The following is a 27,360-nucleotide window of genomic DNA, read 5'->3' on the forward strand; positions in this document are numbered from 1 at the left end:
ATGGAATTGTAGCGCCGCCCGCCCTGCTTTGTGAACAGTGCATATGTATGTTTACCTCCACCAGCAACTGCAAGTATTTCGATTGCACTCTCGGTGCCTCAGGCGATTTGCTGCCCCTGCCTCGCCTTCCCTTTGAACTCCATTTTGTTTAGTGTTGTTGTTCCCAGGCACGCCCCTCCTCCCCGCTACCGCCTCCCAGCTGCTGACCCTCCCACCCATGGTCATAGAGCTCGCCACCTCCTCTCTCCCCTTGTGACCGCCCGAACTCGTTCCTGACCGGTTGCTCCCTCCTCGCTCCTCTCCCATTGCTGCTGGCTGCCTGCCCTTGGTGAACATCACACCCCTAACTGGACACCACGGTATCGCCTGCGTTTAGTAATATTAGCGTAGTGATTTTAGAAGCTGCTAAACATAACTTAGGCTCCGCTTTGTAATTGACCTACTCTCATAGCGCATGGAATTGTAGCGCCGCCCGCCCTGCTTTGTGAACAGTGCATATATATGTTTACCTCCACCAGCAACTGCAAGTATTTCGATTGCACTCTCGGTGCCTCAGGCGATTTGCTGCCCCTGCCTCGCCTTCCCTTTGAACTCCATTTTGTTTAGTGTTGTTGTTCCCAGGCACGCCATTCCTCCCCGCTACCGCCTCCCAGCTGCTGACCCTCCCACCCACGGTCATAGAGCTCGCCACCTCCTCTCTCCTCTTGTGACCGCCCGGACTCGTTCCTGACCGGTTGCTCCCTCCTCGCTCCTCTCCCATTGCTGCTGGCTGCCTGCCCTTGGTGAACATCGCACCCCTAACTGGACACCACGGTATCGCCTGCGATTAGTAATATTAGCGTAGTGATTTTAGAAGCTGCTAAACATAACTTAGGCTCCGCTTTGTAATTGACCTGCTCTCATAGCGCATGGAATTGTAGCGCCGCCCGCCCTGCTTTGTGAACAGTGCATATGTATGTTTACCTCCACCAGCAACTGCAAGTATTTCAATTGCACTCTCGGTGCCTCAGGCGATTTGCTGCCCCTGCCTCGCCTTCCCTTTGAACTCCATTTTGTTTAGTGTTGTTGTTCCCAGGCAGGCCCCTCCTCCCCGCTACCGCCTCCCAGCTGCTGACCCTCCCACCCACGGTCATAGAGCTCGCCACCTCCTCTCTCCCCTTGTGACCGCCCGGACTCGTTCCTGACCGGTTGCTCCCTCCTCGCTCCTCTCCCATTGCTGCTGGCTGCCTGCCCTTGGTGAACATCGCACCCCTAACTGGACACCACGGTATCGCCTGCGATTAGTAATATTAGCGTAGTGATTTTAGAAGCTGCTAAACATAACTTAGGCTCCGCTTTGTAATTGACCTGCTCTCATAGCGCATGGAATTGTAGCGCCGCCCGCCCTGCTTTGTGAACAGTGCATATGTATGTTTACCTCCACCAGCAACTGCAAGTATTTCGATTGCACTCTCGGTGCCTCAGGCGATTTGCTGCCCCTGCCTCGCCTTCCCTTTGAACTCCATTTTGTTTAGTGTTGTTGTTCCCAGGCACGCCCCTCCTCCCCGCTACCGCCTCCCAGCTGCTGACCCTCCCACCCACGGTCATAGAGCTCGCCACCTCCTCTCTCCCCTTGTGACCTCCCGGACTCGTTCCTGACCGGTTGCTCCCTCCTCGCTCCTCTCCCATTGCTGCTGGCTGCCTGCCCTTGGTGAACATCGCACCCCTAACTGGACACCACGGTATCGCCTGCGATTAGTAATATTAGCGTAGTGATTTTAGAAGCTGCTAAACATAACTTAGGCTCCGCTTTGTAATTGACCTGCTCTCATAGCGCATGGAATTGTAGCGCCGCCCGCCCTGCTTTGTGAACAGTGCATATGTATGTTTACCTCCACCAGCAACTGCAAGTATTTCGATTGCACTCTCGGTGCCTCAGGCGATTTGCTGCCCCTGCCTCGCCTTCCCTTTGAACTCCATTTTGTTTAGTGTTGTTGTTCCCAGGCACGCCCCTCCTCCCCGCTACCGCCTCCCAGCTGCTGACCCTCCCACGCTCCGCCCCCTCCACTATCCATTAAATGCCAGATGTCCACACGTGCAGCGTCCACGCGCTGCGGCCGCGCCGAAGGTGCGCCAAAGGTAAGCCCGTCTACGCCCGTCCGCGCCTGGACCGCGCCCAGCGCCCGTCCCCCTGCCCTTGGCCGCTCCCAATCCCCCAGAGTAACTTATGATGCCGCTACTCTCCTCGCCCTCAACGCCGGACGCACCCCACTCTGCTGCCAAGCTACCGCAGGACGTACCCACGGCCCATTCTCCTGCCTCTCCTGTAAGTTCAACTGCGTCAGAACCCTCACCAAACACACTTCCTCCACACACAGCTCCGAACCCAACGACTTGAAATGCATCCTACTGAACACCCGCTCGGTCCACAGACACGCAACCGAACTCTGGGACCTAATAGACTCTACATCTCCTGACATCGCTTTCCTCACTGAAACATGGATGAATACATCTTCTGCCCCCGACATCGCCATAGCCATACCGGACACATACAAGATCATTCGAAAAGACCGCACCATTAACAAAACTGGAGGAGGCATAGCCATCGTCCATAGAAACACCATCAAAATTACAACCAGCTCTGACGACAATCTTGCAACCGCCGAACACCTCCACTTCCAGATCCACACCGACCCCAGGACCACACCCAGAGGAACCCTCATTTACAGGCCCCCAGGCACCCGATCTCAATTCAGTGACGACATCACTGACTTCGTCAGCCCGCACGCCCTCGCTTCCGAGAACTACATTCTCCTAGGAGACCTCAACTACCACCTTGACAACATTCTCGACAACAACACCACCACCCTTCTGGACAACCTGTCCAATCTCGGACTCAAACAACTTGTTAACACCCCCACTCACACAGCCGGACACACGCTCGACCCTATCTTCACCTCCAGCAAGCACATCTCCTTCGATCACACTACAGCTCTCCACTGGACAGATCACAGCTGTGTTCACTTCAGCTACAAAACAACCCTGACCCACAACCGTCCACAACCCATTCCCCGAAGAAAATGGAACAAAATCACCACCGACCAACTCCTCACATCACTCAGCCAAAACACTCCCACCCTAACAACGGACCCAGACCAAGCGGCCGCAAACCTCAGGCAATGGATCACCAACAGTGCGGACGAACTAGCACCCCTGAAAAAACACCAGTTGAAATCATTCAGCAAAAGGGCTCCCTGGTTCAATGACGACCTTAAAAAATCCAAGAAGACATGCCGCACCCTGGAGAAGAACTGGAGAAAAGAACCAACCTCAGACAACATGGCCTCCCTCAAGACAGCCACCCGCAAACACCACCAACTGATTCGATCCGCCAAGAAATCAGCATTTAAGGACCGTCTCGACAACAACTCTCATAACAGCAAGGAACTCTTCAATATCGTCAAAGAATTCACCAACCCTCCCGCAGCATCCAACGACATCACTAACTCCCAAGACCTCTGCGATGCGTTATCCTCCTTCTTCTACAACAAAATCGCCGACATCCACAACAGCTTCATGAATACTCCCAATGACCAACTCACCCCACCCCCTTCTGTTCCCACCCCTCCAACTAACTACCTCAAGTCCTGGAACCCAATCACCATTGAAGATACCATTCGCCTCATGAACTCAATCCACTCTGGCTCACCCTCGGATCCCTGTCCCCACTACATCTTCAACAAAGCTGATTCCATCATCGCCCCCAACTCCGCGATGTCATCAACTGCTCCTTCAACTCCGCCTCCTTTCCAGAATTATGGAAACACGCCGAACTCAGCGCCCTTCTGAAAAAACCAACAGCAGACCCCTCAGAACTGAAAAACTACCGACCCTTTTCCCTCCTCCCTTTCCCGGCCAAAGTCATCGAGAAAGCCGTCAACAGCCAACTCGCAGCCTTCCTCGAATCCAACAACTCCCTGGATCCCTCACAAAACGGCTTCCGAGCCAAACACAGCACCGAAACCGCCCTCATTGCGGCGACAGACGACATCCGAGCACTCCTGGACAACGGTGAAACAGTGGCCCTCATTCTACTCGACCTCTCCGCCGCCTTCGACACTGTCTGTCACAACACCCTCATACAACGCCTCTACAACATCGGCATACAAGGAAAAGCCTTGGACTGGATCATCTCGTTCCTAGCCGGAAGAACCCAGAGAGTCCGACTCCCCCCTTTCTACTCCGAGTCCACCGAAGTCATCTGCGGCGTACCCCAAGGCTCCTCACTCAGTCCCACCCTCTTCAACGTCTACATGAGTCCCCTCGCCTCCATCGCACGTCAACATAACCTCAACATCATCTCCTACGCCGACGACACCCAGCTAATCCTTTCCCTCACCAAAGACCCCAACACCGCCAAAAACAACCTTCACGAAGGTATGAAAGAAGTAGCCGAATGGATGAAACAGAGCCGCTTAAAACTCAACTCAGACAAAACGGAGGTGCTCCTCCTTGGATCCTCCCCCTCAGCTTGGGACGACTCCTGGTGGCCTTCCGCTTTGGGATCAGCGCCCACACCCACAGACCATGCACGTAACCTTGGCTTCATTCTAGACTCCTCTCTCTCAATGTCCAGACAAGTCAACGCTGTATCGTCCTCCTGCTTCAACGTCCTTCACATTCTCAAAAAGATCTTCCGCTGGATCCCCCTCGAAACAAGAAAGACTGTCACCCATGCACTGGTCACAAGTCGACTGGACTATGGCAACACACTCTACGCCGGAATTACAACAAAATTGCAGAAAAAGCTCCAGCGCATTCAAAACGCATCAGCGAGACTCATATTAGACATCCCTCACCAAGAACACATCACCGGTCACTTAAAAAACCTCCACTGGCTTCCCGTCAACAAAAGAATCACTTTCCGCCTTCTTACCCACGCACACAAGGCCCTTTATAATCTAGGACCCGAATGCCTCAACACCCGACTGTCCTTCTACTATCCCACCCGCCAACTAAGATCATTCAATCAAGCCCTCGCCGCAGTCCCACGCATCCGAAAAACCACCATGGGTGGCAGATCCTTCTCCTTCCTGGCTGCCAAGACCTGGAACTCACTCCCCACCCACCTCCGCCTTACTCAGAATCACATCTCCTTCAGAAAAGAACTGAAAACTTGGCTATTCGATAAACAGTGATCCCCTCCCCCTAGCGCCTTGAGACCCTCTGGTTGAGTAGTGCGCTTTATAAATGCCTGAACTTGAACTTGAACTTGAACCAATTTCAGGGTTTCACCCCTCATCTTCCACGATAACTTGAATCCAGTGGCACAGTGATCCTGGAACCCATGTCTGCTATAGCCTGCGCACTTAGGGTGAGAAAGCAAAAGGCACACAATTGATGGACGGAATGCAGACCAAACCAAATAATAGACCCCCAGTCAAGAGATCTGGGTTGAACCCATTATTTTTTTGCTCACCATGCCTCCACAGTTTAGACATGGCCATATGCAAATCAGTCTTGACCCTGTGCCTCATGGGAAGTGTCTAGCTTGAACTGCCAAACCAGGTCCTCCATGGACCGGAAGCAATCATCCTAGGACCGGTTTCGGGGTTTCACCCCTCATCAGCAAGGATAGCTTGAACCCAGTGGCACAGTGAGCCTATGCCCCTCGTCTGGGCATGCCCTGCACACTTAGGGCAAGAGAGCAATAGATACACAATTGATAGATGGAATGCAGAACAAATCAAAACATTCACCCCCAGTTAAGTGATCTGGGTTGAATCCATCATACTTTTGCACACCATGCCACCCCAGTTCAGACCTGGCCATATGCAAATCAGTCTTGACCCTGTGCCTCATTGGAAATGTCTAGCCCGAACTGCCAAGCCAGTTCCATCTGTGGACTGGAAACAATCATCCTAGGACCGGTTTCGGGGTTTCACCCATCATCATCAGGGATAGCCTGAATCCAGTTGCACAGTGAGCCCATGACCCAATTCTGGGCTTGCCCGGCGCACTTAGGGCAAGAAAGCAATAGACACACAATTGATAGATGGAATGCAGAACAAATCAAAACATTCACCCCCAGTTAAGTGATCTGGGTTGTATCCATCATACTTTTGCACACCATGCCACCCCGGTTTAGACCTGGCCATATGCAAATCAGTCTTGACCCTGTGCCTCATTGGAAATGTCTAGCCCGAACTGCCAAGCCAGGTCCTCCATGGACTGGAAACAATCATCCTAGGACCGGTTTCGGGGTTCTACCCCTCATCAGCAAGGATAGCCTGAATCCAGTTGCACAGTGAGCCCATGACCCAAGTCTGGGCATGCCCGGCGCACTTAGGGCATGAAAGCAAAAGACATGCAACTGATGGACCGAATGCAGAACAAATCAAAACATTCACTCCCCAGTCAGGAGATCTGGGTTGAATCCATCATTCTTTTGCTCACCATGCTACCCCAGTTTAGACCTGGCCATATGCAAATCAGTCTTGACCCTGTGCCTCATGGGAACAGTCCAGCCTGAACTGCCAAGCCAGGTACTCCATGGACAGGAAAAAGTATCCTAGGACCGATTCTGGGTTCCACCCCATATCTGCCAGGATAGCTTGAATCCAGTGGCAGAGGGTGCCCTGGACCCACGTCTGGGCATACCTGGTGCAATTAGGGCAAGAAAGCAATAGACACACAATTGATGGATGGAATGCAGAGCAAATAAAAACATTCATACCCAGTCAAGCGATCTGGGTCGAAGCAATCGATATTTTGCTCACCATGCCACCCCGGTTTAGACCTGGCCATATGGAAATCACTCAGTCTCAACCCTGCTCCTCATGGGAACAGTCCTGCCGAAATGCCAAGCCCGGTCCTTCCTGGACCCGAAACAAGCAACCTAGGACTGGTTTCAGGATTTCACCCCTCATCAGCCAGGATAGCTTCAATTCAGTGGCACAGTGAGCCTGGGACCCACGTCTGGTCATTTCCCGGCGCACTTACGGTGAAAAAGCAAAAGACACACAATTGATGGACTGGAAGCAGAAACAATCAAAACATTCACCCCCAGTGAAGACACCTGGGTTTAATCCAGCATTCTTTTACTCATAATGCCACCCCAGGTTAGACCTGGCCAAATGCAAATCAGTCTTGACCCTGTGGATCATGGGAACAGTCAAGTCCAACCTGCCAAGCCTGGTCTTCCCTGGACCAGAAACGAGCATCCTAGAACCAGTTTCGGGGTTTCACTCCTCATCTGCCAGGATAGCTTGATCCAGTGGCACTGTGAGCCTGGAACCCATGTCTGGTATACCCGGTGCACCTAGGACTGGTTTCGGGGTTTCACTCCTCATCAGCAAGGATAGCTTGAATCCAGTGGCACAGTGAGCTCAGGACCCACGTCTGCGCATGCCCTGTGCACTTAGGGCGAGAAGGCAATAGACACACAATTGATGCACGGAATGCAGAACAAATCAAAACATTCTCCCCCAAACCAGAAGATCTGGGTTGAATCCATCATACTTTTGCTCATCATGCTACCCCAGTTTACCCAAGGCCAAATGCAAATCAGTCTTGACCCTGTGCCTTATGGGAACGGTCCAGCCGGAACTGTCAAGGCAGGTCTTCTCTGGACCGGAAACAAGCACCCTATGACCGGTTTCAGGGTTTCAACCTTCATCATTCAGGATATCTTGAATCCAGTGGCACAGTGAGCCCAGGACCTAAGTCTGGGCATGCCCAGCACACTTGGGGTGAGAAAGCAAAAGACACATGATTGATGTCCAGGATACAGAACAAATGCAAACATTCACCCCCAGTCAAGAGACCTGGGTTACATCCATCATTCTTTTTTTCACCATGCCACCCCAGTTTTGACCAGGCCATACGCAAATCAGTCTCGACCCTGTGCCTCCTGGGAAAAGTCCAGCTTAAACTGTCAAGCCAGGTCCTCCTTGTACTGGAAACAGGCCCCCTAGGACCGGTTTCGGGATTTCAACCCTCATTAGCCAGAATACAGTGGCACAGTGAGCCCAGGACCCACGTCTGGGCATGCCTAGAGCTCTTAGGGCGAGAAAGCAAAAAGCACCCAATTGATGGATGGAATGCAGTACAAATCAAAACATTCACCCCCAGTCAAGCGATTTGGGTTGAATCCATCATTCTTGTGCTCACCATTCTACCCCTGTTTAGACCTGGCCATATGCAAATCAGTCTTGACTCTGTGTCTCTTGGGAACAAACCAGCCCGAACTGCCAAGCCTGGTCCTCCCTGCACTGAAAACAAGCATCCTAGGCCCAGTTTTGGGGTTTCACTCCTTATCAGCCAGGATAGCTTGAATCCAGTGGAACAGTGAGCCCGGCACCCACGTCTGGGCACACCCGGAGCACTTAGGGCGAGAAAGCAAAAGACATGCAAGTGATGGACGGAATGCAGAACAGATCAAAACATTCACCCCCCAGTCAAGAGCTCTGGGTTAAATCCATCTATTCTTTTGCTCAACATGCTACCCCAGTTTAAACCTGGCCATATGCAAATAAATATTGACCCTGTGCCTCATGGGAACATTCCATCCCAAGCTGCCCTATTATAACTTTTTACTGGCAGGCTTTTCCTTTGGTGTTCCCACAGCGGTGCCTATAAAATAGGCACCGCAATGGGAACGTCAAAGGAAGTTCCAGCACGGCATGGACCATGCCGTGCTGGAACTTCTGTTCATGTACACAGGGTGGGACATGTTGTGCCCCCCTGTGTGCATCCACAAGGCGCGAGGCATAAGGGCACCCTGCATGGCCCCCTTTCTTTCCTCATAGCCACTGTTTTCATGGAGGTAAGACCTCCCTAAAAACAGTGGCCGTGATTAAAGTCATAATATGCTTGGAGGACTGCAGTGGTCACAGCACAAGCTCCCTAAGGGAAACAGGAGTATGCTATCTCATCATGTGCGGCCACATTGTAATTCTGTGGTTGGGACCGCCAACCGAAGGTCCGTCAGTCTCGATTCTGCGTTGATGTCGGCAACTCCCATCGACATCATAATCGGCCCATTAGTGCTTTTAGGCAAAGGTTTGCACACCCTTATGTTGGTAGTGTGGCATCTTGAATTAGTAAGTAATTTTTGTTCCTCTAAGAGGATGCCTTGATGGGTTGAGAGGTGGGAATATTGACCCCGATAGCAAGGATGACTAAGAGAGTATCTTGTGATTGAGATAAGCAGCTATGCACACTGCACTTGATAATGATCATGTGAGGAAAATGAGTTGCAATCTGCTGGTTAATTGTTATCCTTTTCTTCTAAATGGTTTTAATGTTTGTAGGACTGTGTTGGAGACCTTACTGTGCCCTGTCCGCATTTAGAGGGTGCACTGGCAAGGCCACACTGGAAATTGGAAATTGTGCCTGTTAATAAGGTTGATTAGGAGAGCCTCATGTGATTGGGATACGCCGCTAAAACTACCAGCCAGCCACTACACATCTCCCTGTTATTGTCGAGTCCTCCCTGGGCAGTCAACTTCAGATTCCATCTGCTGAAATGTTTTTCTGGGTGGTGGATAACCTCAAACTCACCGTTGAGAACTGAGTAGCCCACCTGTAACACCTTTCCACTGATATCAAGCCCAATGCTAGATCCAAGCAGCAAAGTACCCCTCTGACGAGCCCTGACAACTAGGAAAAGAATCAGAACAGCTTCTAATTGCAAAGGTAGATGCTTGACGGAGACCATACCGACCCTGCACGTTCAAGGCTCATAGACTACCATTATGAGTGAAAAGAAGTAGTTTATGAAACTTTTTGAGTGAAAATGCAGTGATTTATTTATTTAAAATCATAACTCCGGGTCCATGCACTTGATATTTGTCATTTTTTTGTCTACATAAAGATTTAAACATATACTATTTTTGTAAATTGCGGTAGGATTTTTATTGTCTTGTTTTTTCTACTTTTTAACTGTTTTGTTTTGGGAAATGTTTTACACTTGTTTCTTTTGATTTAAGCCTTGGTGCTCGGTACCAAAGCTACCCAGGACTGAGCTAAAGTTTACATGAATGTAAACTAGATCTGATGCACACGAGTGATAGTATTACTTGGTGAGGTCACAAAGCCATCCCAACTAAAAATCCACCTTTTCATACCAGCAATAAAAATAAAAACATCTTCCCTCTCTGTTTATAGTTTTTCACAGATGCATTTTTGGGAAAATATTACAATTCCACTAGATATGAAAATCACAAATGCACAATGCATGAGGAGTGTGCATGGATGTGTCTGTGTTTTTAGGTGTTGCTGTGTAATGTACTCAATGCCCACATGGTTGGGCATTGACAGATTTGCAGAAAAGTACTTCATGCAAGTTATTTTCACGCCTGCTACCTAATATTACATTTTGTATTCACAAATGTGGAAAAACACTTCTCATTTGTAACAGAAGACAAATACTTGACCACATACAATGACACAGCGCAAAACTACTAATGCAACACCAACATTGACAGACTAAGGGCCTAATTTCAGTGTGGGGTGATGCTATCGGACAGACTGTCGGAGGCTTGCTGCCCGACATCGAGCTTTTTCCACTGACTGCCATATAATGATAACGGCAGTCGGAGGGAATCCCGTGGGGGATTCTGCTTCTCTTCCAATGGGCTCACAGAGCCCATTGGAAGAGGAGTGGAATTGTAATCCCATGAATGATGGCGGAGGCAGCCTCGGCTCTGCAGTCATGATTACAATGTTACTTTGCCACAGCTCTTCTATGTTGGCCTTTCCAACATTGAAAGACTGTCAGAAAGTGACTTTGGAGGCCCCTAACAGGACCCCCTTCCCACCTGGTCCTCCATCATGAATACTGTCCTGAAAAGACCGCCTCAAATTGTATTGTTCTATTCCAGATAGGTACCCTATATATGCCCAGGTAACATTATAACCTTTCACCTATATCCTTCCCTACATTACATAAATAACAGTTCTTGGGGACTGACCTTTTACCCAGATATAACACTGCATTCAGAACGCGGGTTTTCTCTAGTTCGATTCTCATTCATTATGCATGAGGCTTCTTGGAAGCACAGCAGGACTATTTATTTATTTATTTTATTTATTTATTTGTGAGTTTGTATAGCGCTTGAATCACTCCGGCAGGAGTATCTCTGCGCTTTTTGACCGGAAATCAGCAACATGATACGGGGATGAACTAGACTTCATTTTTAAAGAGAATGGTTTTTAAAAGTTTACGGAATGTCAGGTGCTCTTTACATTGTCTTAAGGCCAAAGGTAACTTGTTCCACAGCCTAGGGCCAGTGGTAGATAGGGCTCTGCCTCCGTGTCTTAATTTTTTAATATGAGGCACCACGAGAAGGAGATTGTTACTAGATCTGAGAGATCGTGCTGGAACATAAGGAATAAATTTCCGCTCTAGATAGATTGGTCCCTGTCTATTCAGACATTTGTGGATCAGGCAGCATATTTTAAATTTGACTCTCTGTCGGATTGGAAGCCAATGTAGGCGATTCAGGAGAGGTTTGGAAGCGGTTCTCGGAGGGGCATTCAGAACAAGGCGAGCTGCCGTGTTCTGGATGACTTGCAGTTTATCCAGCACTCCTTCATTGGCTGATAGTAACAAACCGTTACAATAATCAATCCGACTGAGGATCAACGCTTGAACAAGCGTTTTCCTTACTGAATCAGGTAGAAGTGGAAAGACCTTACGGAGGAGTCCGATGGTGTGGAAGCAGATCCCCGATATATAACTAGTATGTTGTTTAAATGACAGGTCGTGATCAAGCCGGATTCCCAGATTCTTCACAACCTGTTTAGGTTCAGGGACTGCTCCAAGTTCTGACGGCCACCATTCAGGGGTCCATAGTATTTTAGCCTCTCCAAATAACATGATCTCTGTTTTGGTGACGTTACATTGGAGGTAGTTGGTAGCCATCCATTTTGCCACTTCTTTCATGCCTGTCGAGAAAGAGTTCCTGACCTCTGTGGTGAGAGTTTTAAAGGGGAAGAGGAGCTGTGTATCATCTGCGTATGATACGGGGATAAAGCCGTATCTACGCAGAACTCCTGCCAGGGGTGCCACATAGATATTAAAAAGAGTAGGGCTCAAACATGAGCCCTGTGGCACACCTTTAGAAATCTCTATTTCCACCGAGCGATATGCACCCATGGTGACTCTCTGGGTGCGGTCAGTCAGGAAACTCTTTAGCCAGTCAAGAGCTTTGTTCTTAATGCCAGCGTTCGACAACCGTTGTGTCAAGATGGTATGAGACATGGTGTCGAACGCTGCTGAAAGATCTAATAGAACCAAGATGACTGAGAGGCCCTTGTCCTGGTAGGCATGGAGATCATCAGTAACAGACAATAGACTGGATTCTGTACTGTATTTGGGGCGGAATCCCGATTGGGATTCATCCAAGGCCTTTACTAGTTCCACATGTGCAGATAGATGGTGGTTGACATGCTTTTCTATAATTTTCCCCACAAAAGGTAGCAGGGAAATGGGCCTAAGATTCGTCAAGTCAGACCACGATAAGGCGGTGTTCTTCCTTATGGGTCTGACAAGAGCTCTTTTCCATTCCTTAGGGACAACACCTGAAATAAGTGAAAGATTTACTAGTTCACTGATCGTTGGGCACAGATGTTCATCGAGTGTGGGCATTAATCTGGCAGGAATTATATCCTCTGGACTCCCGCTTTTAATTAGTTTTAAAAGATTAGACGTTTCTTGCAACGAGATGGCAGGGAAAACGTCCAGCGAGTGTACAGCAGGTATGCATTCTGTAAGATCAGGGAAGGATGCTGTATTAGTCAGTGAGGCCTGATTTGTCAAAATTATTTTTTCATAAATTTTATCGATCTTGCTAGTGAAAAAGCAGGAAATATCATCACATAACTGTTGAGATGACATGTCAGGGGCTTCACATGCTGGGGGTTTAACAAATGTCTGTAAAATTTGAAAAAGAACTCTCGGGGAGTTTCCAGCCTCCTGTATTTGAGATGCAATGTGTGATTTCCTAGCACCACGAATTTCTTTATGATAAGAGGACAGTGCACACCAATATTTCTTCTTATCCTCCAAAAGATGAGAAGTTCTCCATCTCTTTTCTAATTTCCTAGCCCCTTGTTTCAAAGTTCTTAAATGATCAGAGAACCAAACTTCAGACTAACAGCAGGATTACCATCTCCTGTATAATGGCTCTGTATAAAGTTCACGCCCAACATCATCCTTTAGGCCGACACAGTAACACAGCAAGGTAGGAACCCTCGGAAGACCTATGGGTATAAATACCATTCATTCATTTGATAACTTTATTTCGGTCATTGACCATAAAAGTGCAAATAAAATACATACAAGCACAGTGATAAAATCCATAAATACAAGCAGTTTAAAAAGTTAATAAAAAGAGGGGTATTACCCCAATTAGTTCCTTGTAAGAAAGGTAGTCCTTCTGCGCCACATACCATGTAGGAAGCGGGAAACCAAGAAAACAATAAGAGGGGAGGTGTCTATGTTAAAACTCTACAAGCCTGTGCGCATTGTCTAAGTCCCAAGTTTCTGCACAACGGAGACAACCAGCATTTCTGTATTTTACTATACGCCGGGCAGAAAAACAGAACATGCGCAATATCTTCTATGCTATTGTTACAGGCTGGGCAGGTTCCCTCATGTGAATTGGCCCATTTAGAAGTCAGCACCCTAATGGGCAAGCAGCCATGTCTTAGTTGGGTGTATAATTTCCTCGCAAGGGGAGGCTGTACTAGATCTAAAAATTCCTCCCTCTTGGGTACAATTTTCACCTGCAAGAATTCAGCGGATAGCCTACCCAGAGTTGTCGAGCAATGTAACATATTAAGGCTATGATTTCTCAGAGTGGCCAACAACTCTGACCTCTGTAACCTCGAGCAACTCTCCTTAGGGGACTCCCACAGTTGAGGCAAGCTAATTTGGTAAGAGAGAACCTTGATGTGGGATAGCCAGGGTATGTTTTTGTTCTTAACCCGCCCCCAAACTGCAGAAAATTCCGCTTTGTAATCAACAAGCTCCGGTACAGTCCAGAGCCTTCTCCAGTAGAGCAGAGGTCGTGCGGCTATCAATTCTTTAATGGACTCAAGGCCCATATCCAGCCGCAACGGTATGAGAGGGGTGCTTTGAGGTAGGCCTACCAGATTAAATACATCACATCTTGCTTAGGAAGATAGAGGAGACCAAGACTTCCTGGCTGTGACACTGAGCAGAGACGCTGAGGTTCCTGCACGCAGACAGTCCAGCTAGCAGCGGTCTAACATCCCTCGCGGGGTGTCCAACTCGAGACCTGGACTGTGTCCCATATTCTTTCATTCTCAGATAATGGGGTGCACTTGATCCTAGAGAGATTCCTGGCATTACACCTACACAGATGCTAGGTACATTTAGTTACATCTATTCAGGGAGAAATTTTAGGAGTGCGCACCTTTTATCATGTATTTTATATAATTGTATGTATTAAGGATTGTTACAAGATGCTAGAGTTATACCATCCATTCACTCTCTTAGTGCTTCAATCAATCAATCACATGTTTGTTAAGCGCTACTACTCACCTGTGTCTCAAGGTGCTTGGGGTGGGGGGGTACGCAGGTTCCAGTCCATCAAGGAGGGGGTCTGTCAAATAGCCAGGTTTTGAGGTTTTTTGTGAAGATGGGGAGAGATGTTGTCTTTCTGAGTTGGAGAGGGAGGGAGTTCCAGGCTCTGGCCATGAGGAAGGAGAAGGAGAGGCTGCCTGATCTGGTCTTTCTGGTGTGGGGGACCACGGCATAGGAGAGCTGGGCTGATCGTAGGGTCCTTTGGGGTGCGTGGAATTGGAGTTGGCTGTTCAGGTATGCTGGACCGGTGTTGTGGAGGGCCTTGTGAGTGTGGTTGAGCATCTTGAAGGTGACTCTAGCTTCGATGGGGAGCCAGTGGAGTGTGCGCAGATGCTGGGAGATGTGGCAGTGTCTTGGCAGGTTGAGGACTAGTCTTGCGGCGGTGTCCTGGATGTTCTGTAGCTTGTGTGTGAGGTTTTTGTTTATTCTGGCATAAAGTGCGTTGTTGTAGTCGAGTCTGCTGGTAACCAGGGCGTGAGTGATGGTCTTTCTGTGTTCGAGGGGGATCCATTTGAAGGTCTTGCATAGGAGGCAGAGCGTGTGGAAGCAGGAGGATGAGACGGCGTTGATCTGGCGCTCCATTTTGAGTTAGGAGTCCACGATGATTCCCAGGTTGAATGCTTGTTCCATGGAGGTGGTCAGACTTCCGAAGGCGGGGGGCCACCAGGTGTCATTCCAGGCATCGGGGTGTGGGACCATAATGAGTACTTCTGTTTTGTTGGTGTTTAGTTGAAGGCAGCTGTTTTTCATCCATTTCGCAAAGGCTTCCATGCCTTCTCAAAAATTGTGTCTGGTGGTGTTGGGTTCGTTGGATAGAGAGAGAATGAGCTGGGTGTCATCTGCGTATGACACAATGTTGAGTCCGTAGGTTGTGACGATGGGGGCGAGCGGAGCCATGTATACGTTGTAGAGCGTAGGGCTGAGGGATGACCCCTGGGGGACTCAGCAGGTGGTTGGTGTAGGGTCCGAGAGAAAAGGGGCGAGTCTGACCCACTGCATTCTGCCAGAAAGGAAGGAGCGGATCCAGTTGAGGGCCTTGTCTTGAATCCCTGCGTTGTGGAGTTCCGTGTATTAGGGTGCGGTGAGAAACTGTCTCGAACGCCGCTGAGAGGTCGAGGAGGATGAGGGCTGCTGTTTCTCCTTAGTCCAGTAGGGTGCAGATGTTGCCTGTTGCAGCGAGGAGGGCGGTTTCCATTCCATGCTGTGGTTTTTTCTGAAGCCGGATTGGGAGGAGTCAAGGATGTTGTGCTCTTCGATGAATGTGGCGAGTTGGCTGTTGATGGCTTTCTCAATGACTTTGGCGAGGAAGGGGAGCAGGGAGATGGGTCTGTAGTTTTTTAGGTCGGTGGGGTCCGTCAAGGGTTTCTTGAGGAGGGGGTTGATCTTGGCGTGTTTCCCGTCGTCGGGGAACGATGCGGTTGCCAGGGAGCAGTTGATGGTGTGGCGGAGCATGGGTGCGATGGTGTTGGCGGGTCTGTTGAAAATGTGGTGCGGGCAGGGGTCAGTGGGGGCCCCGGAGTGGATTGAGTTCATCGTCTTCAGTGTGTCTTCGGTGGTGAGGGCTGCCCAGTTGTCGATCGTTGGCTTCATGGTGTCAGGGGCGGTTGGTGAGGGTTCAATGTGTTAGTTGTCTTCATCGACGTTGTCGTAAATGCTCTTGATTTCGTGGTGAAAAAAAGTGCTCAGTTTGTCGCAGAGGTCTTGTGAGGGTTGGATGTCAGTGGACTCGCTGGAAGGTTGGGCAAACTCCTTGATGATGTTGAAGAGTTGTTTGCTGTTGTGTGCGTGGGTGGAGATTCTGTCTTTGATCGCTTTTTTCCTTGTTTTTCGGATGAGTTGGTGGTGGACTTTGGTGGTGGCTCTGAAGTTGTTATGGGCTTCTGTGAATTTGGTGTTCCTCCAGTCCTTTTCGAGGCAGCGGCAGGTGCGTCTGGACTCTCAAAGTTCGGTGGTAAACCCTCTAGCTTTCTTGGCGTGGTGTTGCTTTTTTTCTTGAGGGGGGCTAAGGTGTTGGTGCTGTTGGTGATCCATTTGTTTAGGGTTCGGGCTGCAGTGTTGGGGTCATCGTTTTCCACGACAGTAGAGGTGGAGTTGCTGAGTGATGAGGTTAGCTGGTCATCGGTGATTCTGGTCCAATTTTTTTTTACTAGCATGTGCTGGTGTCTGTGGATGGTGGGTGTTCTGAAGGGGAAGTGGACGCATTGATGGTCGGTCCATGGGAGTTCGGTGGTGTGGCTGAAGGTGATGGAGTTTCCTGTTGTGAAGAGGGGGTCGAGGGTGTGTCCTGTTGAGTGCGTGGGTTCGGTCACGATTTGGCGGAGTCCAATGTTGTGGAGGTTGTCCAGGAGAGATATGGTGCTGGGGTCCAGTAGGTTGTCGAGGTGGAAGTTGAGTTCTCCCAGCAAGGTATAGGTGGTGGTAGTGATGGCCTGCAGGGAGATGATGACTGTGATGGAATCGGCTTCTTATCATATATCTCTGCTACTGTCTAACGGTTGTTGCAGCTCATCTATTCTACACTAGAATAAAAACAGTTGAATAAATTCTTATTGACAAATGCCCAGTATGTTTATTCTGTGTATCTCTGAGACAAAGAGAGCATGAGTGACTGAGCGAAAAGTAGTATATTGTTTCCACGATCCTGGGGGAACAGGGTTGTCTTGTTCTGAAGTTGTCAAGAACTATTCTCTCCCCGAAAAGAGGAGATTCTAGTGGCTCTGTGAGCTAGCTGATACAGACAGGCTGACGTGTCTGTGGGGGTGCACAGAATCAGTATCCCACCAATCCCACAGTTTATGTTATCCAAAATGCGCAGATCCTGTATAGGGCGTATAGGAACTACACGACAGCATGTAGGGTCGAAACATCAACATCTTTAAAAGGGATTGCCTGTTATTCAATCAGTTGAATACAGAAATCAGTGAATACATATTGAACAGTCATTTTTATGGAACTTTGAGACATCCTGTCTGTATATATTTCACATCACTGCACCTTTGAGCACTGCACTGCCTGCACTAATTTTGTTTATATATGATATACTATACCTATTTTGGAGAATAAATGGAGCATTTTTTTTTCTGTCAAGAGAGAGAGTTATGCTGACAGAATAACAAAAGAGTCCCACAGATCCGTTCTATTTGTTCTCGCTCTTTACCAGTAGCGGTCGGCAGTAGGTGTTTCTGTAGGGTGGTGACGTGGGCAGGGGGAGGGGCAGGGTGGGGGTAGTAATGTATGGATTACGGAGTTTTACAGGTAAGTAAACATTTAAATAAATAAAACGAATTTCGTTGCGCTCAATGCATCACAAAATGTGATGCAGTGCGCACAACGAAATTCGTTTTATTTATTTAAATGTTTACTTACCTGTAAAACTCCGTAATCCATACATTACTACACCCCGCCCTGCCCCTCCCCCTGCCCACTTCACCGCCCTACAGAAACACCTACTGCCGACCGCTACTGCTCTTTACCTGGTTCCGTAACTGGACACACGGGTCAGGTCCTGTGTATTGTTATTTGGCTTGAAAATACCGGTATTTGTTCACATATCTAAAGTAAATAACAGAAGATAAACCCTAACATATACAAATCAACATAACACATCGAAAATATACTAGTACTCAAAACAGCCAAACCAGAATGCAGTGCAACACAACAAAAACCACATAATACTACAATAAAGCAGCGTAACAGAGCAATAGCACACAAATATTATAACCAATCACCACAAAAACAAAATGCAACTTAACCAATCTGCACAAAGATGTTTGTCTCATGTCCACTAATCTGCTTTCATAATGCAGTCCAGAAAGGTATTTGCACCAAGCACCGCCATCCTTACTTAAAAGCTAGTCAGAATATGTGGTTCTCCGGTCCAGGAACATTTGAAAGCATTACTTTTTTATTATCTTATTTTGTATTTCCGTCAATGTTAGCTTATTAGGAAGCTGTAGCCCTTCTCCTTTCATATAATGATTGTTTACATGTTTTGAAATGGGCACTCACTGGTGTCAAATGTTTCACAATACAACGTTCAAGGTCAAGGGAAACAAAGACAGCACTGGGTGACAGGGGTCTTTCGTTTTCAAAGTCAGCGTTAGAAATGGCAGTGCCAGCGTTTTTACATGGATGCTCCTTAAGCAAAGAATCATGTCCAGTTTTCCAATTGCAGCAGTTTGCCAAGGATGTCTCATATGTTAATAATTATCCCCAGTGTGGCAGCATCATCATTTTTTCCAACGCTACCGTTAATGCCAAGAAGTACCTACATGGCTAGAATTACTAGCAGAGGTGCCGGGGCCAGTGGAAGACTCAAAGAGTAGAATACTCCAAAACCCACTCTCCCACACATTGACACACATTTGTAATCACACACCCTCACTCTCACTCATACTACTATCGCTCCCACACTCATTCATGTGCACTTACTCTCACTGCCTCACTCACAATCACATACAATCGCTGTTACACTCAATCTTGCAGTCTCAATATCCCTCTCTCTTTCACACTGTTGCACTTATTCTCACTTGTGATTCACTCATTCTCACTCACAGTTACACCTACTACTACTCACCTACTCCCACGTCACTCAATCTCTTTCGTCATCACACTCACACTCTTACACAGATAAACACACTACACACAGGTTCTTCCTGTACACATTTGACACATTATTTTTCACTTACCTTAAACAGTCAGTGCTGGCTAGACACTAGGAGCAGGAATACAACCACCTCCTACCTTGAGCACTAATGCAAGAATCTAGAAATTGGAAACCAGGCAGTAATAAGCAGGTTCCAGCTTTCATATTCCTGCTTTCTCACCGCATCATCTCCAAATTCATCACAGGATTGGGTGGGGTCTGTGAGACTCCTGACCTCATGCCACTCTGTGACCAGATGGGAGAGGGTGGGGTGAGAGGATGATTGTTGGTTAGCTCCGGGAACTGCAGGGATTACACCTAAAGTCCACAGAGTTACCTGTAGGCGTTATGGTGCACCTTGTCACAAATAGGGTGGCTCCGAGGCGTGTGTGACTTCTGACACAATACTGTGTTTGCCCTGGAAATTCTGTCAATGACTAGCATAGGAGCCTCCACTCGCCTGCCCCAGGCATCAGACACATTAATTGCCGCAGGGAGGCTGCTTTCAGTCCTAAGGTCATAATATCTCTTAGAGCAGGCATGCCAGAACTATAGGGATCTCAGAGCCAGACCAGCCATTCAGAAAAACCTGCATATGGAGATACTGTGGAATAGGTGGCCCCGGTATGGCAACAAGATTACCAAAAAATATTATAAAGCCTGAGCAGTTGATGTATCCATTAATTTAGAGGAAATAGATACTTTAGTTGATAAATCAACTTTATAATTGACTATTCTTTTCCACTGTGTTTTTTAGGTAAGCGGATTTGCATTGCAGAGGGACTGGCACGCATGGAACTGTTTATTCTCCTTACTACCCTTCTGCAGAACTTTGACATCAAGCCTGTTGTTAACCAGGAAGAACTTGACATCACACCAGTAACAAGTGGCTTCGGACAATTCCCGCGGGCATACCAGCTCTACATCACCCCACGTTAAAAATTGATGCAGGGCAGTGGGGCACCAAAGATTGCCCACTTTCAGCCCTACAGCGCTGTCATTCATGATATGTTTATCTTAAGTATACTGCAAGCATTAGTTTTCTTTATCTGCTGAGCGTCAGAGCTGCATTTTACTGAATCTTCATTTCACGAAAGGTTAATTGAAATGTCCTGTTTTGGGGAATGTCTGTTTTTATAAATTTTAAGAAGGGTCAATAAATCTAAATGACCTTTCTTAAACTATCACTTATTGAAACAATCAATGCACTGATGTTTTGCACCACTTTTCATCAAGCGCAAAGCTCTCAAGATTTCCAGTTCCCCATTGAAATATTTCATCCAGTCCATATTTTTTATTGCATTCTAGGTATTATAGTCCAAATTTGAAAAACTTGGATTATTGAGTTAGCATGCTCCGTGGAAATTTATGAAGCTTACCTGCATGGTGTTCTTGAAGTGCTTCTCTCTGAGATTCCATCTCTACACTGAAAACTCTCAAACGTTATCAAACTAAATTCATTTTTAACTTTCTCGAACTTTTCATCCCATTTCTTCATTCTATTTGGCATCGGTAACCAGCTAAAAGTACCAAAAACATAGGTGCCTTTCTTTGTGGCACTATAATCCATCTATTAGCTTACAACAAAAGATAAACCTCCCCTCTTTTCAGGTCCTTTAAGACATCTATCCTGATGAAGCACCCAATAATGTCGAATGTGAGGGTTGAAACGCGCCTTATTGATTTAAATCTAAGGAGGACATCAACCAACCTAAAGTCAATACCGCCAAAGAAAGAATATACATTCGAAAAGGTGACTGATTACCTTTCCTGAGTCAACTTGGAGGACACACAAACCTAACAACATTGACTACAACTAAAGTCAAGCTTGTTGAACACGATTTATTACTTGCTCTCGACTTAATGTTAAAAGCATATATTTTTCTACTACTGAGTGTCTTCCATGTATGCCTATGAGTGACTGATTATGGATTTCTTCACATATATACATGTGTACTGAGGCAATTTTACAAACCTTTTGTAAAACCTTTTTCATTAAGTAATAATGTGTAAAGAGGTGTCTTCACACCAAGGTGGGAAGAACAGTGTGTTGGACTGACACAGACCTGAAAACTAGCACAATTTAAACATAGGCATTAGGCCTTATGACATTTAAATTATGCCACCTAATGTAAAATTCCAGACCTTCGGGTTGCATGAAATGCCTCGTAATTCTGAATTATGGAATTGCAGGACATTTTTGCCAGTATAACAGTAGAGCCACGGAAAATGTTTTGTTTGACTTTTTTATGTGAGGTATGTCCTCATGTGAAAACGTCACCAAAAAGCATTTTATCTTAAAGGTGCATTTTTTTTAATTGTCTTGAATTTGTGTGAAAAAGTACACAGTTTTACTCTGGTGGCCATACCACTAATCCCTGTTTCGCAAGCGAGGTCTTTTTTTCTGTTCATAGCTCGTGGCTGAATATTTTTTGACTATCATAAAAATTCTGCATGACGAGCTAGTGATTTATAGATAATAGCTGCATAAACAGATTTTTGAGCTGTATTAATAATTATTCTTTTGATCTTTGCGCCTGATATGATATATTGCTTAATATCTTCTATGAGCAGGCAATAAGAGATGCGTTATTAAGTTTAAATGTCGATCTAATTTGCAAGATATAAAATGAAAAAGGCAAAGCTTGCATCTGCTACAATGTAGTGCTTACATTTTTACGGGAGAGCTGAGAGGAGGAATTAGGTGGCAGAATAGGGGACGTAGGGAATGTGGAGGCATTGGTTACAGAAAGGGGAGCTTTTGAGGTATATTACATCATTTAACAATCGTACTGCATTACACAATGAGTTTGTGTGTATTAAAGTGCGCCATTCTATGTAAAATGATTAAAAAATGAGCTATCTTGTTTAAAAATTGCTTTGTTATTATGTAAAGAGAATATACAGTGATATATCTCGATTTAACAGGATTGTTTTAGTTTTGTAAACAGTGTTACATCGTCACTCCAATGAAGAAACAAACCAATGGACACATGAAATTAAATAACACTTTCTTTAGGGCCACACAAAATGCAATGTCTACCAATCATTGATCCTGCTATGAAATAAATGTCCATACGCAGAGTACACATTTGTTTTGTCCCCTTGTTCCCCGTTTAGATCCCTTGTGACCAAAATCACGACTAGCCAGTTGTACGTTAAGGCCAACACCCTTACTATAGACTTTTTCAAGCATATTGCATGACATTTTATATGTGCTTACTTGAAAACATATCTGCATCATAACCCTAACAGCCTAAAAAGCTGAAGATTTTAAAAGGGTGATGTTTTGTTTCTCAAAAAACAATACAGTGAAGAAGCGTTCATTGTTCACAACCCACACAAGGGGGTTATTGAAAACACATTGATAACAGTTACCCAACAATTCGAGGAAAGTTTAAAAATACATTCTGCCAAGTTTTACAATCAAGTAGTTTTATCAAACTACTGTACTTCGATACAACACAGATTTTACCAGTCATGCAAAGTTAAAGTGGAAGAGATTGTTTCAGGAATGCTAAAACTGTTATCTCACAAAATTCAACCACTTATTTTCCTCTGGCCTCTCAAAGGGTAGGAAAAATGATTCAACAAACTGCAAAACTTATACCTCCTCCTCATGAATCCGCCTCAGGCCCTGCAGCTGCACAAAACCACCACAGGTTATGGAATCTGAGCACTTTTAATTGCTGCCACTTGAATGACGATCAATAATACACCAGCTATGCTTCAATCATTGCTCTTCAACACCAGAAACACATTTTGACAACATGAATTTATGTACACTGGCATTTAATGTTCGCAAGTCCATTTTCTCACAATTCAAGCAATGAAAAGGGACAGACATCCGTCCTAATGTCTGCCCTTATCTACTATCAAAAAATTGGAAGGGGGGTACTTACAGCGTTGAATGAATATGGTTTCTACACCCTAGTCCATGCAATACCCTTAATTAATTCCAACGACATGAAATGGCCTGCTGAAGATCCTGATCTGCTAACAACAAAAGATTCACAGTATCTTAGTCCACACTGCTCAAGGTTGAGGTGTCTGGTCACATTTCACATTGTTCTCAAGCAGTTCACCAGCATGCAGTCATCAAGACAACAGTGATGCATTACACCATCAACAGAAAGTGTCCTTTACAATATAAAACTAACCTGCGCTCTGACACTTTTTGCTCAGAAAATCCACCTTTGGAAGCACATCTTGCAGAACTTAAGGCATCAGTTCATGGCTCTGCAAAAAAAAAACATCATCATTGTAAAACAGCTTTAAATTTGCTCACGACATAAAAAAACAAAAAAAAATAACCATCCCCATAGGATGGCAACCAACAGATATTCTTCGGGGTTTACTGTGTTTAAAGCCCAATTAAAAAAATCTACAGCTGCAAAAACGCAACAGAGATCTACATTTAGAGAATCAGAACTTTTTAATGAACCACAAAGGTTGCAAAAAAATAAGCTATAATATGTGGCTTCATGATTCGGTGTAAAATGAACACAACATTTACACATATGAGAGATTTTATATTACAATACTAAATGCAAGAAAAAAAAGGTATTGACATTGCTGCTCACAGTTTACATGAGATCCCTGCTTCATGCACTAATTTTGAATTAGTCTGAGCATTATGAATATGTGAACTGCCACAAAGGGGTTTGATAAAAATGTGGGGCATATTATCAAGAACAGGCGATAACATTATCGCCGCTTTATCGGCAGGAAACTGCCGCTAAAGCGGCGATAATGGGCTTGAGAATATGCCCTCGTGAATTCCCATAGCAGCCCAGGTTAACACCAGAACCTGGGCTGCTATGGGAATTCAGAAGGACATATTATCAAGCCCATTATCGCCGCTTTAGCGGCAGTTTCCTGCCGATAAAGCAGCGATAATTTTATCGCCTGTTCTTGACAATATGGCCCTATATTCTCAGACGTCCCAAGATTGGAAAGTTTATGTGAGTAAAACCACAGCTTAGACAGAAGTTTAAAGTGCATGCACTCGAGAGAGATACAACTTGTACTACTGGGGATATGGGACACACAGGAAGTCACGGGGTGCTAGGAAGCATTCCTAAAAGTGGAAATGCAATATGGGCTGTGGAGCATTGTGGGGTGAACTGCGGACAAGGCAATGTGCTTATATGCACGTTCTGGTCATCAGGATTGAGGACTGTGAAAGATTGGTGAATTGTAGGTTCCCTGCACTACAGCGATATTCATTCTGGGCGTTGTCGATGTTAAATTATTTAAAAAAACCAAACATTTTTTTTTACTACTAAACTGAAAGTCCAGTGTGGGGCACCACAGGAAGGAATTGTACTTAGACTTCAGTCATTCATTTTGTCATGCCAGGAGCCATCTCCTGCCACAAAATTTATGACATAATTGAATAAAATATGTTTTGCAAAAAAAAGAAATTACCCCCCCCCCCGCAAAAATATCCCCACATTTCATCTGAACAAGGCACACTTTGGTTTGCCTAGAAATAATGAGGGGACACGAGACTGGACCTAGTTCCCCAACTTCAAAGTCGACATCTCTATCCCGTTACAACATCGTGTCGCCTCTTATTTTAAACCCTGGCAAAGTAGTGGTATCAGTAAATATAGGGAGATTGTTCAGTAAGAGTAGTTTCTTACCAGATAGCAACGCCGATATATTAGTTCTGCCAGCATTTCAGTTTGGCGATACAAAAGGGGATGATGGACGGAGCGTTTGAGCAAATCAAACACTCACCCCCAGTCAACTGATCTGGGTTTAATCCATCACCATTCTTTAGCCCACTCAGCCACCCCATTTCAGACATGGCTATATGCAAATCAGTCTGACCCTGTGCCTTATGGGAACAGTCCAGCCCGAACTGCTAAGCCATGTCTTCCATGGACCGGAAACAAGCATCCTTGGACCGGATTTGGATTCATAATCCTCATCAGCCAGGCTATCTTGAATCCAGTGGCCAAGTGAGCAAGGGACTCACGTCTGAGCATACCCTGCCACACTTAGGGCGAGCAAAGCGATACAAAAGGGGATGATGGACGGAGCGTTTGAGCAAATCAAACACTCACCCCCAGTCAACTGATCTGGGTTTAATCCATCACCATTCTTTAGCCCACTCAGCCACCCCATTTCAGACATGGCTATATGCAAATCAGTCCGACCCTGTGCCTTATGGGAACAGTCCAGCCCGAACTGCTAAGCCATGTCTTCCATGGACCGGAAACAAGCATCCTTGGACCGGATTTGGATTCATAATCCTCATCAGCCAGGCTATCTTGAATCCAGTGGCCAAGTGAGCAAGGGACTCACGTCTGAGCATACCCTGCCACACTTAGGGCGAGCAAAGCGATACAAAAGGGGATGATGGACGGAGCGTTTGAGCAAATCAAACACTCACCCCCAGTCAACTGATCTGGGTTTAATCCATCACCATTCTTTAGCCCACTCTGCCACCCCAGTTCAGACATGGCTATATGCAAATCAGTCTGACCCTGTGCCTTATGGGAACAGTCCAGCCCGAACTGCCAAGCCATGTCTTCCATGGACCGGAAACAAGCATCCTGGGATCGGTTTCGGATTCATAATCCTCATCAGCCAGCCTATCTTGAATCTAGTGGCCAAGTGAGCAAGGGACTCACGTCTGAGCATACCCTGCCACACTTAGGGCGAGCAAAGCGATACAAAAGGGGATGATGGACGGAGCGTTTGAGCAAATCAAACACTCACCCCCAGTCAACTGATATGGGTTTAATCCATCACCATTCTTTAGCCCACTCAGCTACCCCATTTCAGACATGGCTATATGCAAATCAGTCCGACCCTGTGCCTTATGGGAACAGTCAAGCCCGAACTGCCAAGCCATGTCTCCATGGACCGGAAACAAGCATCCTGGGACCGGTTTCGGATTCATAATCCTCATCAGCCACGCTATCTTGAATCCAGTGGCCAAGTGAGCAAGGGACTCACGTCTAAGCATACCCTGCCACACTTAGGGCGAGCAAAGCGATACAAAAGGGGATGATGGACGGAGCGTTTGAGCAAATCAAACACTCACCCCCAGTCAACTGATCTGGGTTTAATCCATCACCATTCTTTAGCCCACTCAGCCACCCCATTTCAGACATGGCTATATGTAAATCAGTCTGACCCTGTGCCTTATGCGAACAGTCCAGCCCGAACTGCCAAGCCATGTCTTCCATGGACCGGAAACAAGCATCCTGGGACCGGTTTCGGATTCATAATCCTCATCAGCCAGGCTATCTTGAATCCAGTGGCCAAGTGAGCAAGGGACTCACGTCTGAGCATACCCTGCCACACTTAGGGCGAGAAAAGCGATACAAAAGGGGATGATGGACGGAGCGTTTGAGCAAATCAAACACTCACCCCCAGTCAACTGATCTGGGTTTAATCCATCACCATTCTTTAGCCCACTCAGCCACCCCATTTCAGACATGGCTATATGTAAATCAGTCTGACCCTGTGCCTTATGCGAACAGTCCAGCCCGAACTGCCAAGCCATGTCTTCCATGGACCGGAAACAAGCATCCTGGGACCGGTTTCGGATTCATAATCCTCATCAGCCAGGCTATCTTAAATCCAGTGGCCAAGTGAGCAAGGGACTCACGTCTGAGCATACCCTGCCACACTTAGGGCGAGCAAAGCGATACAAAAGGGGATGATGGACGGAGCGTTTGAGCAAATCAAACACTCACCCCCAGTCAACTGATCTGGGTTTAATCCATCACCATTCTTTAGCCCACTCAGCCACCCCATTTCAGACATGGCTATATGCAAATCAGTCTGACCCTGTGCCTTATGGGAACAGTCCAGCCCAAACTGCCAAGCCATGTCTTCCATGGACCGTAAACAAGCATCCTGAGACCGGTTTCGGATTCATAATCCTCATCAGCCAGGCTATCTTGAATCCAGTGGCCAAGTGAGCAAGGGACTCACGTCTGAGCATACCCTGCCACACTTAGGGCGAGCAAAGCGATACAAAAGGGGATGATGGATGGAGCGTTTGAGCAAATCAAACACTCACCCCCAGTCAACTGATCTGGGTTTAATCCATCACCATTCTTTAGCCCACTCAGCCACCCCATTTCAGACATGG

General features: G+C 46.7%; 1 protein-coding gene across 1 annotated transcript in view; it reads left to right on the forward strand.

The window, feature by feature from the left end:
* The window catches only part of LOC144781939 (cytochrome P450 2G1-like), a 729,499-nt gene extending 707,383 nt beyond the window's left edge, over window positions 1–22,116 (forward strand). Inside the window, exon 10 of the mRNA XM_078661027.1 lies at window positions 19,999–22,116. Coding sequence (XP_078517153.1) covers window positions 19,999–20,180 — 182 coding nt within the window. The 3' untranslated portion in view covers window positions 20,181–22,116. The remainder of the gene's footprint in view (window positions 1–19,998) is intronic.
* The last annotated feature ends 5,244 nt before the right edge of the window (window positions 22,117–27,360 follow it).

The sequence above is a fragment of the Lissotriton helveticus genome, chromosome 9 (assembly GCF_964261635.1).
Source record: "Lissotriton helveticus chromosome 9, aLisHel1.1, whole genome shotgun sequence".
Taxonomy (NCBI): domain Eukaryota; kingdom Metazoa; phylum Chordata; class Amphibia; order Caudata; family Salamandridae; genus Lissotriton; species Lissotriton helveticus.